At 42.9% G+C, this 12163-nt stretch overlaps 1 protein-coding gene across 11 annotated transcripts in view; it reads right to left on the bottom strand.

Annotated features, from left to right (window-relative positions):
• The window catches only part of LOC122552637 (septin-11), a 118375-nt gene that overhangs the window by 42291 nt on the left and 63921 nt on the right, over positions 1 to 12163 (bottom strand). For all 11 annotated transcript variants that reach the window (XM_043695423.1, XM_043695438.1, XM_043695459.1 and 8 more), the window contains exons 2-4: positions 9327 to 9447; positions 2212 to 2407; positions 683 to 869 (exon numbers count right to left, since the gene is read on the bottom strand). In XM_043695423.1, the coding sequence (XP_043551358.1) occupies positions 683 to 869; positions 2212 to 2407; positions 9327 to 9447 (504 nt within the window). The remainder of the gene's footprint in view (positions 1 to 682; positions 870 to 2211; positions 2408 to 9326; positions 9448 to 12163) is intronic.

Raw genomic sequence — 12163 nt, forward strand, 5'->3', positions numbered from 1 at the left:
TTTCCCCTCTCACCCTAAACCTATGCCCTCTAGTTCTGGACTCCCCCACCCCAGGGAAAAGACCTTGTCTATTTACCCTACCATACCCTTCAAGATTTTATAAACTTCTATAATGTCAATCCTCAGCCTCCACTGCTCCAGGGAAAACAGCCCCAGCCAATTCAGCCTCTCCCTATAGCTCAAACCCTCCAACCTTGGCAACGTCCTTGTAAATCTTTTCTGAACCCTTTCAAGTTTCATAATATCCTTCCAATAGGAGGGAGACCAGAATTGCACACAATATTCCTAAAGTGGCCTAACCAATGTCCTGTACAGCTGCAACATGACCTCCCAACTCCTATACTCAATGCTCTGACCAATAAAGGAAAGTATACCAAATGCCTTTTTCACTATTCTATCTATCAGTGACTCCACTTTCAAGGAACTATGAAGCTGCACTCCAAGGTCTCTCTGTTCTGCAATCCTCCTCAGAAACTTACCAATAAATGTATAAGCTCTGCCCTGATTTGCCTTTCCAAAATGCAGCACCTCACATTTATCTAAATGAAACTCCATCTGCCACTCCTCGCCGACTGGCCCATTTGATCAAGATCCCGTTGTACTCAGACTATAAATTGTAAATAATCCCTCATGCTTTCAAAAGTTGACTAATATTTTCTTTAGAGATTTGACAGTCAATTACCTTACTATCCAATTTTTTCATAGTAACAAGGTCAAGAGATTTTAGCGAGTGTCCTGTGGGCGCAATGAAGTAGAGACAGGCATGGATTCTTGAGTCAGGATAATTGTAGAAGGAACGCCTTATTTTCAATTCTTCCTGGAGGTAGGCTTCAAACTGTGCGTCAATGTATTCAACGATAGGTTTGTAGCTGAAATGCAAACAACTGGTATGTTATTTAAGGTATAGAATCAAAGAATCCCTCTAGTATAGAAACAGGCCATTCAGCCCATTGAGTCCATACTGTAAGAGCATCCCACCCAGATCCACCCCACTACTGTATTTCTGTAACCCTGCATTTCCCATGGCTAGTCCACCTAGCCTGCACACTATGGGCAATTTAGAATGGCTAATCCACGTGTTTGGATTGTGGGAGGAAACACACACAGGCATGGGGAGAAAATGCAAATTCCACATACAGTCACAAGAAGGTAGAATTAAACCTGGGTTCCTTTGGCCTGTGAGGCAGCAGTGCTAACCACATGCCGCCACCCCCCATAACAAGCTTAGAGCCTCCCTGGTCCTCATATTCCACCCCATGAATCTCCAGGTGCAGTGCATTATCCTCTGCCATTTCTCTGTCTCCCAGTCAGACCTCACCATCAAACATATCTGTCCCACCCCATCCCAAATGCATTCCGCAGAGACCATTCCCTCCACGACTCCCTCGTTAGCACCATATTCCCCACTAACCCACCATCTGCACCAGTCACCTTCTCCTGGCAGCACATGGGGTGCAAAACCTGCACCCACACCTCCCCCCATCACCTCCATCCAGCGCCCCAATGGATCATTTCAAATCAGTCCACCTCATTTACTGCATCTGCTGCTCTCAATGTGGTTTCTTCTACATCGGGGAGACTGAGTGCCAATTCGCAGAGCGGCTCAGGGAACATATCTGGTCTGCACTCACCAACCAACCTCATCATTCTGTTGCCAACCACTTCAACTTCCCCAAGGACATGCAAATCTTGGGCCTCCTTCACTGCCAAATCAAAGCCATCTGCCGATTGGAGGAAAAACACCTTCTCTTCCTCGTTGGGAAGAGGCATCAACACTGACTTTGTCAATTTCCAAATCTCCCCAGACACACCTCATCCCAGATCAAACCCTCCAATTCTGCACCACCTCTTGACCTGACCTACCTGTTCATCTTCCTTCCCACCTATCCACTCCACCCTCCCCATCAACCTATCACAATCACCTCCTACCTGCATCCCCCAGCCACCCTGCCCACACACCCCCCCATTGCTAGCCTCACTCCAGATTACCATTTAATGGCATCTAAGGAAAAGCCCACTATGTAGACATTTGATAAGCACAGGATTGGAAATTATTGGTCTCCAGGATCAAACTGATTTTTGCACTCATTATGTCAATTCCAACTTGAAGAATAACATCTTGGTTAGGTACTGGAAATGCTTACAGCATCAGTGATGTTGGGTGCAGAAATGTAATGCAATATTTTCAACAACAATCATTTAAAAACTGACCTGTCTTCTTTGTTTATCTGGTCTCCAAATCCTACTGTATCGACAATGGTCAGCTTTAGCCGTACATTACTTTCTTGTAGTTCATAGCTGCTTGATTTCAACCGAACACCGGGTTCAGTGTGAGAGGCTGGTGCATTTTCAAATTTAGTGTTGAACAAAGTGTCCATTAATGTTGATTTACCGATACCAGTTTCACCTAAAGATATTTTTAAAATGATACTTTAAAATATGCTTAAAAACTCATTTAATTCATTATTGGTGAAATGGTGAGGAGAGTTATATGTAGCCATTTTTTAAAAAATTATACACAAAAGCTCTAAGCAATTGATCTAGTCTGCCTATAATTCATAACAGATGTTTCCTTAAATCAGAAATTTTCAATGGTTTTGTAATAGTCAAAACAGAAATACCTAAAATTAATGCCAGATTCAAACACTATGTCTCTGTCACATTTTCAATTACCTCTGCATCCAAAAATGTACTGATTTCAGTCCTGAATAAACTCGATTGGAAGAGGCGGTGGCCTAGTGATATTATCACTAGACTATTAATCCAGCAACTGTAGTAATGTTTTAGGATATTAATTGACAATTGGCAACTGCTGAGGATAAAGAACGATAAGAAGAAAGATCATCATCCACAGATGATCTGACAGTATTAAAGAAGTTCCTGAAAAGGTTTTGTTCAGTTTGGCCATACAGAGAAGTCAAATGAGATAAGTCCTATTACTGAAATCAATTCACAAAAATATCATGTCCACAAGACATTAGAGTAACATGGTACAAGAAATCTAGCAGATGAATATTCATATTTTGGGAGTTCCTCTTCCAGCGAGTTGCTTAATTGTGCACTGCCATTCTTGATTGGATGTTACAGGACTACAGAGCTTATATCTGATTTGTTGGTTGTGGGGTCACGTAACTCTATCACTTGTTGCTTCCGCTGTTTGACACAAAGATAGTCCTACGTTGTAACCCTTCCAGGTTCACTTCATTGTTAGGTATACCTGATATTACTCCGGACAGGCCCTCCTACGTTCTTCATTGAGCCACATGGAAGGAGCATTTGCACTGTTTGGGAAGTAGCGAGAAAGTAATTGGGTGAAACTATAGTGAACAATGACAGATTAGGAAAATATTCTTTACAAAGGATGGTTGAAATATGGAATGTTCTGCCCGAGTCTCATTGAAACAATGTATTGTTACTCTAAGGGAAAGTGGATAAATAAAGGAAGCGTGTGAGTTGGGGGGGGTGGGGGGTTGCGGGAGACCAGTGACATTACTTCTGATTTCTCTGTAAAACAGTTGATATAGTAATGATTATCCAAAAGGCCTCTCTGATTTGTAAACACGAATGGCATTTTTTTTTAAAACAGAAAGGTGTGTGGATGAGAAAGTTTGTCCATTTCATCTTTCTACAGGGAGTAATTAGGATAGGTTGAATGGCCTTCCTCATTTTCATTGACCTTGTGATCTTGCAGTAAAATGAAACAGAATTGTCCTAATGTTTTACCATTAGAAAAAGTAGGAATTTCTTCTGTAGGAATTGTTGTTTCCTTCCCATTTACTCAACCTTATTTTTCACAGTCTCCACTTGGTCAGTTTTATGAAATTGTCAAGTTTTTAAAAAATGAAAATAAAGTAATTCTGTACGACGCAGTGAAACCCAGAGTGATCAAACACTGATGCACGAAGCCACAAATACTTTTACCGTTTTCTTAGGTGTTGAGAGTTTCACTTATATGAATAAAATTGATTGGAGCCACCGAGTATCTACCTCTTTATTCCCACCACACTTCTAGTGATCTACAATTCATGCTGGGAATTCATTTGCACCTCACTCGGAGGAAAACATCATTAAACAAAATACAAGATGCCAAAGCAATGCTCCCTATACGTTCCGCTGTTGCACAGTAATCCAAAACTTCCCGTAGGCCATTGCACAAGTTGACCTCTAAATCATCACACATGGATAGCTGTGTTAGAAACATGTAAAGGACCCTGTGCACATAAACAATGTGCCCAGACACTACAGTAAAAGAATTAAAGAGGCTCTTGGCCCTAAACACAGAGGCCGTTTTAACTTTACAAAAGCAACATCTGAAGTAACCTCACAAATGTGCTGCATCAGCACAACTGACAAAGTAACCATTGTGTTCATACAAAGTTCGCTGAGCTTGTGATCAAATTGTGAATACAAGACTTCAGCAATTTTAACAAGGTGGTTTCCATAGATCTCTCACATACACCAAACAGCACTCAACTTTGCAATATAAACAATTTGTCAATCAAGTGATCCAGTGTTCCAAGGGATTTTCAGTGCTAAAAAAAGACAGAAAAATGAATTTTTGATTGAAGTATTGTTGCAATGGAGACAAAAGATTTTCCAAAATGAATATAACTGATTCAAGTACTCCACCATCAGAGCATTTCCGTTGGAACTGAACATTCCAAAATGAACAATAATAGTTGTCATATTTATTTTTCAGAAATCTCACTGCAACATAAGAGAAACAGAAGGCAAGAATGCATATGGAATTGTCAGAGGAACTGGAGCTGGCAATCAATGCAGCAAATGGAAATCTACCCTGCTATAATATATAAAACAGGAGTTTGGCGGGGGGGGGGGGAAACAACAAAAAAAAAGAGAATTGAATTTTATAAGAGACAGGTAGTTTATCCAAGAGTTAAATTGGGAACTCACTCCAGTTGACACTAAGCGACATGAGGGCCACGATGAAGCAGATTGCTGCTTCATCTGGAATGGCTCTATACTAAGCTGTATAAAGTAGGTCTTTCCTAATACAATTGCACTCCAGAAAATGAGTCTTTACCTTAACCATTCCATGTACATTCATCCCTTTCTTTTTCCTGACATCCTAATCATTATATTTTAACAGATATTTTGTCATTTTTTGAAACGGAAGAAGAATTTCTTCTGGGTTAAGTGTCTTTGAAACTTCTTGCCACAGAGAGGATATAGTCCTTGTGTATATTTAAGGCTGACAGAGACAGATTCTTGATCAGCAGGGGAATCAACGGTTAAGGGAAAAATGGAGAGAAGTGGATGTGAGGAATGTAGGATCAGCCATGATCCTATTGAATAGCGGAAAAGGCTCAACGGGCCAAAAGGTCCTGTTCCTGTTTGTTGTGGTTTTGAAATGATCTCAGAACATGGCCCGTGCAGCCATGGCTACAGTTCTTGTCCAACTCTGGGGTGCCCTGAAGTGATGGTGAGCTGCCTGTGTAAACTACTGCAAGGCTTTGTGGCAACATTGCTCCCACTACAATGTTGGATAGGGCACTGAAAGATTATAACACAGCAATATACCTTCTTTCACATGGTACCATCAAAACCCAAATATCTGTCAATACCCAAAGACAGATAGCCAGGCTAAACGTTCCAGTGTAACGATGTGGATACAGAATCATTGAAAGTTTAGAGCATAGGAGAAGGCTATTAAACCACCACATTTATACCAGCTCTCCGAAACAGTAACTCAGCTAGTTCCCCTCCTTTGCCCATTCCTCAGGGTTTACTGCAGTACCTAAACATTCATTGCATTGAGATGTTAAAGGGTTCATTTGTTCTGATAACCTGTAAGAAATTGGATGTCCCAGGGGAGGGTGGTATGTTTCTCTAAGTAAAAGTGAGGACAGCAGATGCTGGAGATTAGAGTCAAGAGTGTGGTGCTGGAAAAACACAGCAGGTCAGGCAGCATCAGAGCAGGAAAATTGACGTTTCTGGCAAAAGCTCCTCATCAGGAATGAGGCTGGGAGCCTCGGGGATGGAGAAATAAATGGGGGGGGTTGGATAAGGTTGGGGGGGGAGGGAAAATGAGGAAACTGGTGAAATCCACATTGATGCATGGGGTTGGAAGGTCCTCAGGCAGAAGATGAGGCTTTCTTCCTCCAGGCATCAGGTGGTTAGGGAGTGGCAAAGGAGGCGGCCCAGGACCTGCATGTCCTTGGCTGAGTGGGAGGGAGAGTTGAAGTGTCCCGTCACAGGGCGGTGGGGTTTGGTGGTGCGGGTGTCCCAGAGATGTTCTCTGAAGCACTCTGCGAGTAGGTGTTTTCTCTCCCCAGTGTAGAGGACTCTGGATTGGGAGCAATGGATACAATAAATGACATGTGTTGAAGTGCAGGTGAAACTTTGATGGATGTGGAAGGCTCCTTTGGGGCCTTGGACAGAGGTGAGGAGGGAGGTGTGGGTGCAGATTTCGCAATTCCTGCGGTGGCATGGGAAGGGGCCGGGAGGGGAGGGTGCATGGACCTGACGAGGCAATCGCAGAGGGAATGGTCTTTACGGAAAGTGGACAAGGGTGGGGAGGGAAATATATCTCTGGTGGTACAGTCCATTTGTACGTGGCAGAAATGATGCAATGTATATGGAGGTTGGTGGGGTGGAAAGTGAGGGTCAGAGGGGTTCTGTCCTTGTTGCGGTTAGAGGGATGGGGTTCGAGGACGGAGGTACGGGAAGTGGATGAGAAGGCATCATCAACCACGTGGGATGGGAAGTTGCAGTCTTTAAAAGAGGAGGCCATCTGGTGTGTTCTGTGGTGGAACTGGTCCTCCTGGGAGCAGATGCAGCGGGGCGGAGGAATTGGGAATAAGGGATAACATTTTTACAGGAGGCAGGGTGGAAGGAGGTGCTTTTTTGTCTTGCAGGCAGAATGTAAAAAACTTAAGACGCCAACTCCTGCAATTCAGAAACAATTTACATAGCTATCTCCTACAATTCAGAAACAATTTACATAGCTATCTCCTACAATTCAGAATCAACTTACATAGCCATCTCCAGCAGTTAAAGAATGATCTAATCTCATTGTTTCTGGAAATAATCAAATCGCTACATTGTGTCTTGAATGGCATGTGACTATGAGGGAGTGGCAGGGGTGGTCTTGTGGGCATTACTGATGGTGATGTAAAATCCTCTACAAAGTAGAACTGTTCCCACGTTCAGAGACTTCTCTTGACACGGTCCTGCAAACTGTGTTAAGGGTTCCTCCAAAAGTTTGTACTTGCTTAATAAAGTTTGGCTGTTCACAGAAGTTGGTGTCTTGCAGTTGCAACAAGTTGTGTAAGAACCTCAAGAAAAATAACCTAACAGCATGAAGTTTTTTCTAAACTCGTTTTATACTGGCATGCTCTGGTTCAAGACCCCTTGCCAAAAGGAAGCTTCCTTCAATATACTGGGGGAGAAAGTGAGGTCTGCAGATGCTGGAGATCAAAGTTGAAACTTTATTGCTGGAACAGCACAGCAGGTCAGGCAGCATCCAGGGAACAGGAGATTCGACGTTTCAGGCACAGGCCCTTCTTCAGGAATCTGAAGATTCCTTCAATATACTGTCTTGTTATGACTGTGATAGGAGGAGTGCTCTGGTAATCAAGCACCACTACTCCAGTTGTACACAGTATATAAATTTGTTGAATCAATTATCAAAATAGTCAACTTCTCTTTTGTACAAATATCCACCAGGCTTCTTTAATTAACTCAATAATCTATTTATTCTGATTGAAACTTATTCTTATAATTGGTTCAGTATAGCTAGGGAAATTCTCTGTACATTTATAAAATCTTTACCTTTTACGACTCTGGGAATAGCAGGGCTTGATTTCCAGTGCAACATCCTTTAAGTTTAACAGTGGACTGGTTTATTTGAGAGTCAAAAAGTTTTGTGCTGGCAAAGCACAGCCAGTCAGGCTGCATCTGAGGAGCAGGAGAGTCGACATTTTGAGCACAAGCTCTTCATCAGGATGAAGAGGTCATGGTCAAAATGTCAACTCTCCTGTTCCTCGGATGCTGCCTGACTGGCTGTGCTTTTCCTGGACCACACTTTTCGACTCTGATCTCCAGTCTTCACTTTCTCCTAGGTGTATTTGTGATCAAGAATCTGGGCACTTCACTGACCCAAAACTTGCACTTCAATATATCTAATTGCTTGGGTTTGAGGTTAGGTTTCAAAGGCTCTTAATATGTCACCCTCGAAATGTTCCAATGCAGTAGCATGCAGTCAAATCTTTGATGGGGTTGAAAAGTGAAAATGAGTGCAGGGGGCGGGTATTAAACTATTTGAGTTGTTCAATCCATTCCAAAGTCTACTCCATCAACCCCCTCCAAATAAAAAAAATTCCACAATGAAACAGGCAGTGTTTATAACCTCCTCAGGTAGAAACGCTTATGCTTGCAAGTAACATTAGCCAAACAGACCATGTTAGAACGCAGTTGCATCCCAGGACTTAGTGGGTGAACTATTTTTAGGACTTTTTTGTCCCATCCATCTGGATTTTTGGTAAATGCTGCAGAAATCTGGCATCAGTAAATCAGATCACCACCACTTTCTCAAGGGCCCTAGGGATGAGCAATAAATGCTTGTCCATCCAGTGCCCACATTGCATGAATAAATTTTTAAGATTTTGCATTTAATCCAAAGCAATTCACTGAGTAATCTTAGAAACACAGAGTTAACTTTCAAAATGTGATTTCCATACAAGCATTTTAGGGAGGGAGAACATAAATAAATCAAACTAGTCAGTAGCAAATACTGTGAATGTTAGGCCTGATTCTGAGTTCCCAGAAGGTAATGAGAGTCATAATGTAGTCATAAAATCACTACTAAGCAGCCTGTGAATTCCTGTACACAATTCGAGAGTGCTGCTCCTCAATAGAAACACAGATGAAGGTCTATTGAGTACTTACTCGCACTAACCCCCTTTGATTAACTTCATTGTTCAAACTCATCCATCATTATTCAAGTGCACATCACTAAGTGCATACTCTGTTATAAGATTACTTGCAATGACAATCCTGCGTTCCACATTGAAGGGTTCCACATTCATCCCTTTCCCAGCAAGGCTGACACTTCAATATAGTACCAAAAATGTGCTCTACTGTCCATCTCCTATCTTTTGGAAACGAGTTAAACTACAGGTTAAGTAGACATAAACAAAAACTCAAAAAGACAATTCATTCACGATCAGAAAAAAAGGCTCTCCTAACTTTATGACCGACTTTTATTCCTTAACTAACAACTGCGTGTTTCTCTCGTGATATTTAGTCGACATGAGAATCTCTAGGTTAAAGCTCCTTCTTTAGTGCTTTCATATTTTACTCACCGACACAAAGAATGTTAAAGCAAAATCCTTGTGTTGTTGACTTGTTGACTAACTGATCTGGAAGACTGTCAAATCCAACATGACCGGCAAGATTCAAGTTTCGTAAATCTTCATTATGTGACTGCAAAAGTAAGAAGGAATAAAAATGTAGTTTTAATTAAACAGCTAATGGTTATTTTCAGCTTACATGAGCCCTTAGGGCTGCTTTGCATATTAAAGGCACCATCGCTTATGATTCATTTATGGGAGAGCTGGAGGGAGTACCTAACAAGCCTTTCAGTGAGATCTTGAGACAAAATCTATTAACATGCAGATCGATGTAGGCACCCAGCAAATATGTCAAGGAGTCTTGGGGAGCAATGGTACCAATGTACGTTACTCGATCCAAAACTAAATTAAAATATCATAGGTGTGAGAGGTAATTTCGGTTTAAACTTTAAGATGTGCCTGGACCACAGACTGATCTATAATAAAAGACAAAACTTTTGTTTCTTTTCTAGAACATTTTATATACTCAAAAGTAGAATAGTTTAAATTGTGCAGAATGCTGACAATTTGTGAGCAGAGTAAAAACCAAACAGGCTCTTGATTGATGAAACCATTAACACAGGCAGGGAAGGATGAATCCTTGACTGATAAGACTCCAGGATAGGGAAACGACCCGAGAGACATCTGCTACAGATTGATAAGACCGCTAGCACAGACAGAGAAGAATAAGTCTTTCACTGATAAGACTACAGGGTGAGAAAAACAACAAACTTTGGAGACTCTGGAGCCTTTTGTTGCAGACTTTGTGATAAAAATAATGATGTTTTTAAGAATGTGAACCTCATGGCTCGTTAGAGCCAGGGAGGGGAGGGTCTGGAGACATTTGTTGCAGACTTTGTGATAAAAATAATGATGTTTTTAAGAATGTGAACCTCATGGCTCGTTAGAGCCAGGGAGGGGAGGGTCTGGAGACATTTGTTGCAGACTTTGTGATAAGAATAATGATGTTTTAAAGAATGTGAACCTCATGGCTTGTTAGAGCCAAGGAGAGGAGGGACTTGTACTGTATATAATGGGAGACTTTGTAAGCCTCAGCACGCCTTTTCTTTAAGGGTGCCTGACTCTGCAGACTTGACTTGTTAATAAAACTTTCTTTTCCTGAATTTGTCTCGAGCGATTATTGAGAAGCGATTTTCGTTTCTAAAAACTTGGGGGCTCGTCATCCGGGATCAACACTCCGGCCGCAAGGGGAGTTGAGGAAGGATATCGGAGAAGGTGCACCCTGCCGAGTTCGGCAGTCCCTGATTCCTTGCTTGTCGCCCCGCGAGTGATATCCGGGAGGCTCAGGAAAACAAAGGAGGGGTGTACCCGAGGCAGTGGGGACGGTTAACGATCGAGTAATTTCAGTGCACCGAACCCAGGTAAGAAAAAACTTGCGGGGACCGTGTTTCCGGAGGACTGGGTACCTACGGGGTGCCTGTGGATTTTGTTTTCTACAGAGACGTGGGACTCAGGAATCTAGAGACCGGGGCTCGCCTGTGAGGGATTTTGCAGAGACAGTGTTTGAGGAGGAACGTGTACCTACGGGGTGCCTGTGATTTGTGTCACAGAGACGTAGGACACAGGAATCCAAAGACCGGGGGTGCCTGCAAAGGAACCTGGGCGATCACGGACTGAAGGTCCGGGAATTGGCTACATTGTGATAGATTATCACGGGAAAAATACGAAGTCCTCAGAAATGTGAAATAAGGGATCTAAGGCGATTAAGGGAAAGGTAGGCTTAAACAGGGACAATGACACATACCCCGGGGTACCTGACGATAGTCCGTTAGGGAAAATGCTAAATAATTGGGATCAGGGTGGAAGAAAGGGAAAATCTAAAAGGAAGATGGTAAAATACTGTCAAAAGTGGTCCCAGAAACCTATTCAGGGCGACTCAGTGTGGTGGCCTAGATTCGGTACTGACGAAGACTGGGTCCGGCAAGCCCTCATTTTATATGTCAATTCAAAACCTGATGTTAATCTGGAAGAAAGTGATTATGCCCTTTGTTGGCTACCGGTTACGATATCTTGCCAAATGCAGGTAACCAATAAAGACTCGAAAGGGCAGAAAGAATGGGACCCTTTAGATCACCTACCGCCGCCCTACGTGACCCCGTCTGCACTACAGAATGTTCCTTCGGGTGACGACGATCCAGGGGAAGGGGAAGAAAATGGAGAGGAATCACAAACTACCTCAGGGGTACAGACCAGATCTCAAGCTGAAAAGGGTCACAGACAAAACCCTGTCTCGATTGCAAGAATGAATCCACTCCGGGAAGTGCCCATGGGGGGCGAGGAAGGAAGGACGGGATATGTGAACGTTCCCCTGACGAGTACTGAAGTACGGAATTTCAAGAGGGAGATGAAGGGTCTACTAGAGGACCCCATGGGACTTGCTGAACAATTGGATCAGTTCCTGGGTCCGAATACTTACACGTGGGAAGAGATGTGTTCCATCATGAAAACATTGTTCTCTAGCCAGGAGCGTCAGATGATACGACAAGCTGCGCTCTTGGTCTGGGAGAGAGAGGGGAGCAGAAGTTTCCCCTCACCGACCCCGAGTGGGATAAGAACACGGAGGAAGGACAGCGCAACATGAGAGACATGCGGGAATATTGAATAAAAGGAATAAGACACGCAGCCCCGAAGGGGCACAATTTTACCAAGGCCTTTGATAATCATCAAAACCCGGAGGAAACCCCTACGGACTTCCTAGACAGAATTAGGAAGAATTTGCAGCAGTTTGCTGGGGTGGACCCTGAGACGGACGTGGGGCAACAACTCATACGGGTAGAGTTTGTAACAAA

This window comes from Chiloscyllium plagiosum, chromosome 1 (assembly GCF_004010195.1).
Source record: "Chiloscyllium plagiosum isolate BGI_BamShark_2017 chromosome 1, ASM401019v2, whole genome shotgun sequence".
NCBI classification, from domain to species: domain Eukaryota; kingdom Metazoa; phylum Chordata; class Chondrichthyes; order Orectolobiformes; family Hemiscylliidae; genus Chiloscyllium; species Chiloscyllium plagiosum.